This window comes from Biomphalaria glabrata, chromosome 2, assembly GCF_947242115.1.
Source record: "Biomphalaria glabrata chromosome 2, xgBioGlab47.1, whole genome shotgun sequence".
NCBI classification, from domain to species: Eukaryota; Metazoa; Mollusca; class Gastropoda; family Planorbidae; genus Biomphalaria; species Biomphalaria glabrata.
The window spans coordinates 57700580-57715028 of record NC_074712.1 but is presented as its reverse complement, the minus strand read 5'-3'; the positions used below and the strand labels follow the sequence as shown (position 1 = coordinate 57715028).

The 14449-nt window shown below is 34.6% G+C and overlaps 1 protein-coding gene across 5 annotated transcripts in view; it reads right to left on the bottom strand.

Moving 5' to 3' along the window:
* The window catches only part of LOC106052771 (helicase with zinc finger domain 2-like), a 68187-nt gene that overhangs the window by 23462 nt on the left and 30276 nt on the right, over nucleotides 1-14449 (bottom strand). For all 5 annotated transcript variants that reach the window (XM_013208209.2, XM_056021628.1, XM_013208212.2 and 2 more), the window contains 13 exons: nucleotides 14169-14443; nucleotides 13537-13728; nucleotides 12469-12751; nucleotides 11746-11955; nucleotides 11159-11320; nucleotides 9701-9859; nucleotides 9302-9389; nucleotides 7931-8148; nucleotides 5847-6707; nucleotides 5069-5220; nucleotides 4667-4865; nucleotides 1864-2070; nucleotides 278-556 (listed from right to left, as the gene is read on the bottom strand). In XM_013208209.2, the coding sequence (XP_013063663.2) occupies nucleotides 278-556; nucleotides 1864-2070; nucleotides 4667-4865; nucleotides 5069-5220; nucleotides 5847-6707; nucleotides 7931-8148; nucleotides 9302-9389; nucleotides 9701-9859; nucleotides 11159-11320; nucleotides 11746-11955; nucleotides 12469-12751; nucleotides 13537-13728; nucleotides 14169-14443 (3285 nt within the window). The remainder of the gene's footprint in view (nucleotides 1-277; nucleotides 557-1863; nucleotides 2071-4666; nucleotides 4866-5068; nucleotides 5221-5846; nucleotides 6708-7930; nucleotides 8149-9301; nucleotides 9390-9700; nucleotides 9860-11158; nucleotides 11321-11745; nucleotides 11956-12468; nucleotides 12752-13536; nucleotides 13729-14168; nucleotides 14444-14449) is intronic.

The window sequence follows — 14449 nt, the reverse complement described above, 5'->3', positions numbered from 1 at the left end:
CTTAGTAGAATAAAAAAAAAGCCTTTCAAGATATGAGTCGGCAGAATACACAATCACACAAATCTACAGCAAATCCTTTACTATTCCAAATAAGAAAAGATTTCATGTATCCACTAGGTCATGGTAAAAACAAGAATTTGTACAATAGTACTGACCAGACATGATAGTGAAACCCTTAACTCTCTATAGTGCAGCCAGACTCTTAACTACTATACTACCATTCAGTTTTTCAAAATAATGCCAAATACAATTTTTGGCAGATTTTCAAAATATTTACCTCTGCATGGGAGAATTTCTGTTTGCAGTTGATGACACTTCTAAATAAACGAGGGGGCCCAATAATATTGCCTGCTTCATCCACTATTAGCAGCACTGAAACAGCCAGACGATCAAAGCCAGGCTTTAGACTGCAGTAATCTGTGCTGGCCTGGGCAGGCAGCATATGTTTGGGCTCTTTTCCAAGAGGAAACAGTGAGGCTCCTCTGTTCTCACATGCCCGGTCTAGAGCAGAAAACCTGTCCACATAGGCCACAACATCTGACAAATGAAAGCCAACCTGAAATAATAGCAGACATAATATTAAATTAGATTTTAAATTAATTGAATCAGTCACAAGTGAAATATATATATTTTACTTTTTACTTTCAAGTTGACAGATAAATAAATGAACAAAGTAATATAAGTGAATATGTATTCTACACACACACACACAAATCCTTATATGTTAGGATAATACATTTTGGTTTTGATAAGAGAGCTGCCTTTTTAAAAGATTAATTAAAAACAAAAATGATACTAAATATTAATCAGGAAAACGTGGCATGTTTTAAGTCACTGATTAACATGCATGACTAGATTGACACATGGATACACATAGGACATAATTATCTTAACTTTTGAAGTAAGACTGTAATTTATAGGGTAAAATAACAAAATTTCCAGATCTATATATCAGAGAAGACAAATCCTTTTGATTATTTCTTTTCTATAATCTAAGACATTAAATCTTTAGGGTAACTACTATAACTATTAATGCACACACTGCACTCTCTTCCTCATGTAGTGTCTTTCACTTCACATTTTTCTGATAAAACATCTAGCCATGTCTATTAGCAAGAAAAACAAAACACTGTGAGATAGCTCTATTTCTAGGGATTTTGTGTAACATGCAAATATTTTGGCAAGGGTGTGATAATATTAGATAATTTGGCAGGGACAGAGGAAGAGCTAGCTGACATGCTGAAGCACACAGACAAGACTTGAGAAGCACATTATGAAAGAAGGCTTTAAAATGGACATGGATGCCAAAAATTGTCAGAAGTAAATATCTGGGAGCTATCATTTCAGATAAAGGAACCAAACCTGAACCACTGGCCACAACAGCACTTGCAAAGCTCAAAACAATCTGGAAAGACAAAGGCTTAGTCAGACTGATGTGCTCCTAGGTTATGGCTTGTGAATCTTGGATGCTAATTAATAAGATGAGGATCCTAGCCATGGAATCGAGATGCTATAGAAGGATGCTAAGTATCACCTACAGAGACTGCGCCACAAATAAGGAAATTCAAAACAGGATCATAATGGGTATTGGGCCCCATGATGACCATTGTCAAAAAATGCAAACTTAAATTGTATGGCCATTGCACAAGGTCCTCAGGGATTGCAAAGACTACATGCAGAGAACATTACCAGGGAAAAGAAAAAGAGGCAGACAGAGAAAGCGATGGGAAGAACAGAGGGGCCTGTCATTGAAAGAGATTCTTGTCAAGGCAAAAGACAGAGAGGAATAGAGAAAGATGTTAGGAAAATAAATGCAACAGACTATTGTTTAGGTAAAGATGGTGAAATAAATATGTCTCTTACTTCATAATTGCTGTCCACTTGGTTCACGCTGATAGCCATCTCCAGGTCTTCAGTCAGAAGGTCACTGATGGTGAAACAGAAAGTGTGTGTCAAGTCTTGCCTGGTCTTCATCAGCTCACTGGATAGCTCTGGTGTAAAGATCTGCTTGGCTTCCTCTTCTGCCGGCTCATTAGGAGACCTGTAGAGATTGTGCTCTACTTCTAGGATCTGAGGATGTTGAAACCAATCAAGTATTTATGTGCAATAACCCAGACAAACAATATAAACATTATTTTAAATAGTGTACAACACATTCATTACATAGGACACTTAGAGATTTCTAGAGATGTAAATAAATTCAAATTCCATCATATACATATTTTAAGAAAGTAATGTTTTTACCTAATATATATATATATATATATGTATATATATATATATATATATATATATATATATATATATATATATATATATATATATATATATATATATATATATATATATATATATATATATATATATATATATATATATATATATATATCTATCTGGCATGCGGGTGACATGTCCGAGCCAGCGTAATCTTCTTTGTGTCAGGAGAGCATACATGCTGTTCATATTGGCCAATCTTAAAACTTCCTGATTGGAGACATGGTCCCTCCAAGAGATGCCCATTATGCGTCTCAGGCAGCGCAAGTGGAAACTATTCAATCTGTGCTCTTGGTACATGTATGTTGACCAGCTCTCACTGCCATAGAGGAGAGTGCTCACAACACAGGCGTTGTAGACTAGGATTTTGGTCGCTGTGGTCAATTTACCATTTTCCCAGACGCGCTTGGAGAGTTTTGCCAATGCTGTGGTAGCTTTTCCTATCCTTTTTGTCAGCTCGATGTCTAAGTCTAGGTTACTGACAATTGTTGAACCCAAGTAGGTAAATTCCTGCACCACTGAAAGGGTGTGGTTCCCAATTTGTATTATAGGTATTTCTGCGACGTCTTGTGCCAGGATTTCGGTCTTGGAGAGACTTATAGTAAGGCTAAACTCTTGACAAGCAGCTGCTAAGGCGTTCACTAGCTTCTGTAGACCTCCTTGTGAGTGTGATACGAGTGCCGCGTCATCGGCAAACAGCAGCTCCCTTATCAAGAATCCCGAAAGATATCTTATATGCTGAGCTTGTGGAAGGAGTCAGACCCAAGGGCCGCCCAAGACTAACATATAGAGATGTCTGCAAGCGAGACATGAGAGCCTCAGGCATCAGCGAAAGTATGTGGGAAAACATAGCCAAAGACCGGAGTGCATGGAGACAGACTGTGCGTGCTGGGACAACCCTTGCTGAGAACAAAAGAATTGAAGCGGCTTTAATCAAGAGGGATAAAAAGAAAGCTGCCCTGTCTGCTAGCCCTAAATCAGAGGCATACACATGTACCAATTGTGGCAAAGTCTGCCGTTCTAGAATTGGCTTGATTAGCCACACCAGATTCTGCCCCGTCTCAAGATTAAGCCAAAACCAGTGACTCATTTGGGCGCATCCATTGCCTTTCGAGACAAAAGGAGCCATATATATATATATATATATATATATATTTTATATATATATATTCATTTCATTATTTCTGTAAGGTTATTATTAATGGAAGTTGAATTGTTTATAAACGCTTCACTACCTATACAATTCTTCCAATGACATGCAACTTAAATAGCCTCTGCTCTGACAACCAGTCCAACCAACTCCACTTTTGACTCAGATACTGAGCCTGGCAGAAGTATTAACACTAACAGGAGAAGTGGCAAAGAGCCTAAATCAGCAGCATTGGGTAGGAGAAAAACTCTAAATCCAAAGCTATGCAGCCTTGCAGTAAAACTCAAACATGAGAAAAGCTCTGAGAGTCAACCCTGAGAAAAAATCAGGAACCAGTAACCCTTAGGCAAGGGGTTCTCAACCTGTGGGTCGATTGACGATTTGCCAGGGGTCGCCAAAGACCATAGAAAATATGGGTTGTTATTGTCTACTCTTCTATTGCTGTGTGTGTGTATGGGGGGAGGGGTCGCAGCAAAGTGAGGAATTGTAAAAAGGGTCACCGAGCTTAAAAGTTGAGAACCACTGCCTTAGGCAGATTGTAACAGCTCACTGAACTACACTCAGGCAGACTCTGTAATGCTGCTGACCCCAAACTGTATTGGCTAGTGCCATTCCTTTGGAACAGCAGCTGCATTTAAAGGGGTGGAACTGCTGTGTGCGAAACAATTTTTAAAACATATCCAATGCCCAGGCTCTCATCTCGCCATAGTCCTAAGAAGGAGGTTGATGAATGATACTATTTATTAACTTAAAATGAATTCAGTCATATTTTTGCAAAGCTTAAATCAACTCACTCTGTCTGTCTGTATGGTAAAAAGTTCGTACACATTATTTCTCCCACACCCAATCTCAGATTAAGATGAAATTTTGCACAATTATTTCTTTTACCTGATAATACAAGAATCAATAAAAAAATAAAAACCAATTAATTATTTAGTTTGGTATCTTGAACAAGGAAAAGAAATCATACGACAGATTTGGTGGTATAAGTTAAATTAGTCCCCTTGAGGAATCTTGCGCTCAGAGTGGACATTTTCTTTTTATGCATTTAAAAAACCTATCATGATACCCCCTTCTTCCCTCCCCTTTCACAACTGGTCCAAACATGTGATAGGATCATAGTGCGTTGAGAAAGCTAAAAGAAACAGATGACCTTTACATCCTCTGACCTATAAACCACAAGGTCTGAAAGGGGAACCTTTTTTTTGTGTCACAAGTAACTCAGTATTCTAAACTAATTACCTTGATTTCATTGTCCAGCGAATCATCTGGTGTGAAAATGCCAATCACCACTCCAAATGGCAGTAAGAAGCCAGACTGCCAGGTTAAGTATCGCACAATGTATAGTTGGTTGTCACAGCTGTGGCTGTCAATAGTCTTGTACTGGCTGAACTCCAGACAGTTGTTTGAGACTAGCTTGTAGATACACAGGTTACCTTTCCTGAAGTCATTAGAAAAGATGTTTTTTTTTTAAATTCTCAATAATATAGGCATGCAGGATATGTTGAATGTGATTAAGCTAAATGATCTAATATTAGACAAGATATGTAATTCAAACAAGCTGAAGTAGAAAATGCATACAGAATTTACTTGTACTTTTTTTTTTCCAAAACAGTATATGCCTGGCTTTACAAGATGACTCACCTGGCAAGCTTCACATGGGCACTACTTGTTAGACAGTAAAACCTAGGCATTTCTGGGTTTATGGGATTCAATATGCCAGGTTGGTTAGGATCTGCAGTACACACAAATAGTCTGTTAGTTGGATCTTGAGCTCTTTCCAGTATGCCCTTGACCTAATCAATATATTGTATCTTACATTAGTTAACAAAAAAATGTTTGAAGTAAAAGTGTGACAACAAGCAAGTTGATGAGAACTCCCACCACCAAACAGTAACAACAAAGTACAGCATTATAAATGATGTTGAAATATTACAGGTATCTGGGAAAACATATTTTAAAATCTTGTAAAATATGTAGCCGCCAGGGAAACTGATTTTAAAAAAATATAATTACTATAACAGAATATCTTCCATAGGATAATTTCAAAAGTGTTTTTTCTTTCAATGTACTAAGATTATCTATACAGATAAGATTAAATATAGATAAATTTGGAACACTTTAAAACTTATCATTATAAAAAATTAACTTTTAACTTTCAAACATGCTACACTAAACACTACAACATCAAAATTGAACAGAAGAGCGGTATCATGTCAATTTAATATCTCATAATAATAATAATATGGGTTGATAAACTGGGTTTATTTTCACATACTCTTGTTCTCTCTCAGACTCTCTACATATATAAATGTATATATATACTACAAGGAAAGAAATCTTTCTATATGAGTAATAAACTAAAATGCTTTCCTAGATTTGTGCTAACAAAATTGGTTAATAAAATAAAAATGCAACTCGCCTGGCCAAGGAACTTGCCACTATCAGATCGTCCAATTATTTCAACCACTACTATATCTCCATTCAGGGCGTGACCTCTATTAAACTGACCTTCTATGGCAATGTCCATGTCACCAGAAAAATAACGAGGGATGGGTCCAACTATCTGGGCTGTGGCCTCTGTTCCATTTGTATTAAAGCTACATTTTAAGTAGCGTTCAGGTTCAGAGATGAGCTTTGTCAACAATGTCCTTGAACTCCAGTTAATGTAGGTCAGAGAGTTCTCATTGTCTATAAATGTTATGAAATCGTCATCTTTTGACGTGATCTTGAAAGGTTCTTGACCGATATTGGGATTGTATTCCAGGACAGCAAAGCCATCTAATTCAGAGATGACGATGCCTTCTAACTTGATTAATCCATTTTCACCTGCCTCTGTCTGATTGCCCCTGACCATTTGAAAGATGATATCTTCACAGCTGATGGAGGAACTGATATGCAAATCATCCTCGCTGAACTGCCGCCTTAGCTTGGTTAAGTGACCGTTATCCTTTGGAATGCTGGATTTAACTTTAGGCCCAACAGGTTGGTAGCCAGTGTCTACAGTCTTCCAAGCCGAGACTTTCTCAGCACTAGACATGCTGTCACCAAACATGGCATCATCAGCCTGGATGTCTGACTTCTGAGGGACTGCTTTTGTGGCTTTGGCAGCACGGCTTTGAATGTTAAGAGTTTCTTGCCCATGCCTGCTAAGCATGTCCACAACCCGGCCCTGAGGACCTATCTGTATATTAATCACATGGTTCTTAACCATATCATAATTGTAAGTAATAGGATGAACACTTTTCATGTTACTGCAGTGTTTTAAATATGTTCTCCAGACCTGAAAATATACAGTTTATGATATACTGTTAATATTTTAAATAATTTGCTTTGTGTTGTAAAAGGGAAATTAATTAAAAACAGAAAGTAAAAATTAATTAAAAACAGAAAGTAATGAGCTCAATTAGGTTATTATAATTATTTATTACTAATTTTTAAAAAAAGATGTTATTAGAAGAAAAAGTGAAATTTTTTTGATTTGATAACCATTTGGAGGAAAAAAAATTAACTATTAAAACCAGTGTTTAACATTAAATCAAATGAGTTTAAATATTTAATATAAAAACTTTCAAACAATAACAAGATAAAATCATCTGATTTTCAATATAAAGATGGTTTACAGTATCTAAGAAAAGAATTTGCAAATTGACAAAATTAATTAAACAGACCACAAAAATAAAACTTTTTTTTCTTTATGAAAATGAAAACGCACCAGAACACAGACACTAATGATTGGACAAGACATAACAATGTCTAACACAGTACAGACTTAGTCTGCAAAGACTAAGATTGATTGAGACTAAGTGTACAAGAAATAAGATCTCTGACTGAGTGGTGACAGAATGTACAAGGAATTAGACTAACATTGGCACAAGAAATATGATTGTTATACAATCAGTGTACAATAGTGTACAAGAAATAATATTGCCCAAGGCCAAGTATAAAACAAATAAGATTGAATGAAACATTGGTGACTGTTATGATTGTATTTGTATAAAATACTGTATATAACACTTGAGTGGTTGTAAGACATAACGAATTCTAGATTTATTATGATTTGATTGATCTATTAGTTAAAGTAGAGTGACATCCCATGAGAGATTTTTATCGTTGTTACAGGCCTGGGTTTTGAGTCTAATTGTAGAAGCACTATAGAAGTCAGTTTTCATAGTTGTATATTTAATAGTTTAACATTCGATGCCATTCTCTACAGTTACAGTTTATTCTGATTGCTTTTATTAAATTTCTGTTTCTGTTAATTAATTGATCCCTGGCTTCTTTTGAGTTATTAAAAGAAGTCTATGTCAAATCCATGTCAGGAGTTCACAACAGTGACTAAATGTGCAGTGGCCAATAAATGTCACAAGGAATAAAAGGAATAAGATTGTCTGCTAAAATTGGGACTTAGTGCACAATAAATAAAATTGTCCTACACACTGGGGACTAAATGTACAAGGAACGAATAGATTGTAATGAAAGTTTGAATCTAAGAATGATAGTAACCTGAATACATTCTCCAATAAGACACAGAGCCACAGGGTCTCCAACAACTGCCACATAAGACTGTGTTCTAGTCAGTGCAGTATTGAGTAGTCTAGGGTTGGAGAGAAAGCCCAGGTCACCAATATCTTCTCCTTGTTCCAGAGATTTGATGATGTGAGGCTCTTGCAACATGTTCACCGTACGAACAGTTGAGATGAACAATGCTCGAACTTCTTTGCCTGTTAGAATTTTATAAAACATTGACAAAACAATAATTAAACTTCTCTATACAGCAACCATCAGCAGTCTAATTAACTTTGTCATCACCTGCTTGTATGGTAATACTTTACTGGTACAAAGACTTAGACTAAATAGACTAATTAAAAAAGCATCATATATCACTCAAACACAGCTACCATCTCTTAAAGAGCTTTTTCATGAAAGATGCCTTTCCAAAACACGATTCTTAAAGACAACCTGCACCCATTAAACCACTGTTACATAAGATCTGAACGAAGTGGTCATCTCCTTTCCATTATAATAATAATAATAATAATAATAATCTTTATTATCCGTAAGGAAATTTGTCTTACAATTTGTGCATTACACCAAACAAAAAACAATATAACTATAAGAAACCAAAGTGTACATTCACACACACACACATTAGGACTAAAACAGAAAGATTTAAAAACTCCTTCATCACACTTTCAGTCAGAGTGTTACAAGATCAGCTGTTGTCATCGAGACGTACATAGAAGTCTAATTCATTAAGCGCTGGTTGTGAGTGTGTATGTGTTTCGTGTGTGAATGTTGATCGAATTGTTCATCTATATTGTTATTATACAGTAGTTACGCTGAGGTTGTCAATTGTAGTCAAACTGAATTTCCATTTGATTGGATCAATAAAAACTATCTTATCTTATCTTAAAAAAGTTTCAATTTTTTGTTATCAATATAAAACTTAATAATAAATGCTTTAAATTGGCTAAGCATTATATGGCAAGTACATGTTTTTCTACTAAAGAGCAAAAGAAGTAAAAAAAAATAAAGTACATCCTTTTTTATTTGGTGTTTTACATTTAGTGATGAAATGAAATATTAACTACATTGGCTTTTTGAACATTAAATCTTATATTTTAAAACTAAAAATAGGTTTTATATGCAAAAAAAAACTCAAATTGAGTAATTAGCACTAAAGAATATAAAGTAAAAAAAAAAAACAGCCACCGCCAAATGATGAAAAGAAAAGTGACCTTAAGAAGAACCTCTTTCCAGTTGTTTTGCTGTCCCATTGTATCCCAAGTCAAGAACAAGAGGCCTACTAGTGTCATAAAAAAATTAACACATCATCGTACACAAATTATTGTTTTTCCAGAGTCAAGCACATACCTTGAAAGCTGTGAATATTTCCAACATCCACTTGTTTGAGGTAAGGTCTTTGTCTGTCAGATCTCATCAAGTGCCGAATATGTTTGATCTGTTCATGGAAGGCATTTAGAAAGAGAGTGAGAGAAGTGGTTTTATTTACAATTTCTAGAAGATCAATTCATATCAACGCATTCCTTTCATCACTGTTTCTAAAATCAAACATCAATCTCCTACTAGTGAGTGAGAATTTCTTTAGAATAATAAATGAAACAATAAGTATATATACATAATAAGCATTACATTTAAATTTTTTTTCACATCTTTTTTGAAACCTATTTTGTTAGATGTTTTTTTTTATGAAAGTAGAAAAGCAACAAAAAAGCAGTTAAGTCAAGTATAATTTCTTTTATATGTTTCTACCTGATCTGAATAGAAAGAAATGACTGCTATTCTTTTAGCATCCATTGGGCCCCATTCTTGAGGCCATCTATCTATCAGCTCTTTGACTCTCTCCACCACTTCCTGAGCTTCTGCATGATTTAGGTAAGATGTGCTGTCTCTGTTCTGAGTTTCTGTACCCTGCAAAGCAGCAGAAGATTAGCATAGTTACAGTCATTATGAAATAGTCTTCACAGTTTGGTCTACTAACACTAGTGGGATGGTTATAATTAGCTTGTAGATTTTAGGTTGATGAATATTTTTTTATTAAAATTTAGGTTCATAATTTTACAGTAAATTTAAAATAAAAAAAAAGTTTCCAAAATCATCTTGTGGTAAGAGTGTTACATTATGTTATTAAAAACAGTTATGCTGAAATGTGTACATAAAAGTTGTGCTGAAAGATCTAGCAGAGTCTTTGTACTGACATAAACTTAACTCCTTAAGCATACAAGAGTGATACACAAGTTGAAATTAAAAACAAATAAATGCTAGGATAATTAACTTGAATTTAAATGAACTAGATTAATCCAAACATGTGACATAAACAAACCAAAAACCAAGACTCTATCCATATGGCTGTGTGCCATATTATTTTTGAGTATCTTTTGTTTACTTTTTGCTGTGTTGGCCTGTGAGTTGATGGCCATGTATTTACACATTTATTTTACTCATGTAAATAAACTTTGTACATATGTTTACCTGCGACTTTGTAAAGTCTTTTGTTGCGTACATTAGCTGAATTGTATACCTGGAGGTTATACCTAATAACCTAGGCAGTACAAGAAGGGACCAGTAGACCTCTGGACGAACGTGCCAGCACACTTTTAACACTGACCTTTTGATCTAAATACCTAAATCTAGCTATAATTCTAATTGAATATTTTTAGCTATACCCGCTAATAGGTAAATTAATTGATCAAAATTTTGTTATATTGAGCTCTTTTAGAATCAATCCCCATTACTATGTAACATGGGGTACTCTTACAAGCAACCTCATTTCATTTGTAACAGAACCCTTTATTTCCCCTCCCTCCCTATTATTCTAGATATGCTTGGTAAAGTAGCAGAATTTTCCAAAGCTTTTTAAGCTGTAAAAAGAATGACTCAAAAATATGCCACAGAATAGAGTCATTCTATTTGCAATATTTATTGTCAACAAGATTCAAGATTAGGCCACTAGGACTTGCTGAACAGTCTTGTGATAATAAGCATAGATCAGCTTATACAACAACTTTTACTAGGCCACTAGGACTTGCTCAACAGCCTTGTGATAATAAGCATAGATCAGTTTATATAACTTCTACTAGACAAATCTATAATAACGGAAAGAAAATTTAAAAAAATAATGACCTTTTAATTAAGAATCATTAAAAAAAAAAGATTTACTGATTTAACCCATTTAATGCACATCTTTATATGTATATATATCCTACTAACCTGAACAACACAGAACACCAGAGGTGTAATGCCCATGACAGATGGAACATTGCCATAAGCTTTGAGATTATCTGGACCTTTGTAAAACACACTTGAAATAAAACGAAGGATTTCAGGTTTAGTTCTGTAGTTGATGCTCAGAAATATGTTCATAGGAGAATGCTAGCATGGGGGAAAAAATTAAACAAATTCCTTTACTTCTATATCATGTGATTTGTGGGTTTTGAATATAAATAGCAAATTATGAATAAAATATAATAAGAGTAATGTAAACAATGTCAAAACCAACAAATATTTGAGAGATTATGAAGAAGTGGAGTGGCCAGATACACAATAGAGACAGCAGAGAGTGATCAGTGCTAAGCACAGTGTCACACTATCTGGGTCAAATGATGATGCTGATACAAATTTAAATCTTGAGATTCAACTATTTTCTTTGTTCGTAGATTATATTAAAGGAGTGGCGACAACCTGGTCTTTAACTTAAGCCATTTTTTAAAGCAGTAAACTAGTTTTCACCTGAAATAGTGTAATACTAATATATGTAAGCATTATTGTAAAACTTTAAATGTATGTAATTCTCTTACTTTAGATTTTTCTGAGACTACACTGATACCACAGTTGGCCATTTGCTCATAGTAGTTGTATAGTCTGACCAGTATAGAGATGTCAAACTTCTGTTTCCTGGCTTCTGGGGAGTACACAGTTGGACCTATCTGTTGGTGGTCTCCTGTCAACACTACACAAGTTTTGGTGGAGGCCAGGGTCAGAACCATTAGGATTTCACATTCCAAAGTCTAGAGACAAGACAAAGTGTTCAAATGGTCATTTTTTTAAGGGACAAAAACTTATTAGAGCCAATAGATCTGAATTAAAAATAGCAATATAAAACAATAAATTTTAAAAGAGGACACATTTTGTAAATTATACATTCAAAAAGAAGTTTTTGTCTCTGTTAATAATCAACTTTTAAAATATTGTCTAATCAACTAACCTTTTAATATTGCATGAAAATAGGTAACTATTTTTTTAAATTTCATTTAGGTTTGAAAAGCTCATAGTTACTTCTGGAATCTCATTTGTGTATACATTTTTAAAAAATGCTGTTCAACAAAGTTAAAATTCTAACATCACTTGATATTTGAAATGTTTTGAAGATTTTTCACCTTGTTACACTATAGACATTTGTTATTCTATTAACAAAAATCCAAATAAAATGTTGAAATTTATGTCAGGGAAATGTCTGAATGAAATGATTAGTGATAGATTTTGTAGACTTTCTAAAATTTGAAAAAAACATGCTCTCTAACCTGGCCAGCTTCATCTATAAATATGTGTGTAAAATGGTTGTGCAGGCCTAGTTTAGTTAGCTGCATAGAGTTTTCAACTGTAGTCAACACCAGTTGGTACTGACAGATGGCCTCTTTTGGAGGAGTCTGAAACATGCCGGAAGATCCATAACAGAATTGTTTGACCTCATCTGGAACAGTGTCTTTCTTTCTTTCAGGGGCATTCAGGCGTAATACTTTTAAAGACTGACCCATCTTCTTCACAAAGCTACTGAGATGCTTTGTAATGTACAGATCGGCAGCACTAGAAAAATAAAAGTCACGATATTAAGTATTAAATAGTTTAATATATTTTAGTTTACAAAATGTTTCAAATTTATTATTTACAAGAGCATATCACCAGAAGGAAAAAAAAGAGTGATATTATTGGGGGATAATATTAAAGAGTCCAGAAGCTAGGAACTCAAACCTAAGAGTTACCAAACATCAGAGTTGGAGAAAGTAAAAACGGACTACAAATGAAAAGACCCTTCTACAATGTATGCTATAGAACTAATCAAATATTTTAAGTTTCCTGAATCATGCGATTATTCAAGAATACTATAACTCACAGTAATATAGAAAAACCTCTCATTTTGTTTTATCAATAAATGACAATTGAACCAGCTCATATCCCAATTACAAGAAAAAGGACACCTATTATAAGCTATCTCGACAAGACCAAAACATAATTTTTTGACTCAGAACCGGACACAACAGAATTAGACAATATATGTTCCGGAAGCTTAAAGTCGGGACGAGTGAAACCTGCCCTTGTGGAGAATCACCAGAAAATGCAGACCATGTCCTTCAAAGCTGCATACTATAACAAGAGGCCCGAACAAGACTCTGGCCCCAAAACCCTCCTATAGAACCAAAACTATATGGAGAACTGCCTGATCTGGAAACCACTGCATGGTTCATCTCAGATAGAATTACTAATCTGAACTCCCCGACATGTAAATTGAGAACGAGAACAAAGAAGACGAAGTTTTATAATATCTCATATGTATAATTATTTTACAATAATAAAAAAAAAAAAATTAAAACCTGTTTGACTGGGTGCAGATGAGAATTCTAACATTGGGTCTTTCTCTGAGCAGTGTCATGGTGGCCTGAGCAAGGGTTTCAGTTTTGCCAGTACCAAAGGGTCCATACATGATGAATGGGGGTGTGTATCCTTCTCTTTCAACAACTATATGTCTTACAGCGGTCATCTGGTCTTCATTCAGTACATTGGACCTGGACAATGCAATCAATTACAACAAAATAGAGAAGCACCTATGACAAAGTCAATGAAGAGAAAAATTGGGCTAGAGTTAAACTTTAGAAATGACTAAGTAAAAGATAGGAAAATTATTTTTTTTTATATGTGGAGAATTGTATTCAATAAAAACAGTTTGACAAACGTGTACTGCACAAAGATTATAAAGAATATATTCATCAACTAGCTCACAAAGTGGCTGCCCCAATGCAGAAAGAAAAAAAAATGTAGATACAATAAATGTATGGGTTTTTTTTTGCATCATTCTTCAGTAGAATAGATTTCATTAGGAAATAAAAATTATGTATGGTGAAACTTAAAAAACTAAATACTTTCTTGTAGTCAATAGATATGACTAAATAGTTCATTTAAAAACAAACATAGGCTCTAAAAACACATCAGCAACAACTCAACATACCTAATCTTCATAGAAAATGAGATCTCACTGGGACCTGGTTTGAATTTAACTATGTCTGGGAAGAGAACGTCCGTGGTCTGTAAACTGTCCAAAGCATAATGCATTCGGCAGAAGAACTTGCGATCCATCTGGAACTGAATTTCTAAAGTGGGCTTTGAGTCAACTGTCAAGCCTAGCTGACTGGATGTTTCAGCGTTAACAATGAGATAGATGTAATCTTTACAACGCCCATCATAGTTATAGTTGCTCTCACCCACAATGAAGGCTTCAAAGACCTGAAA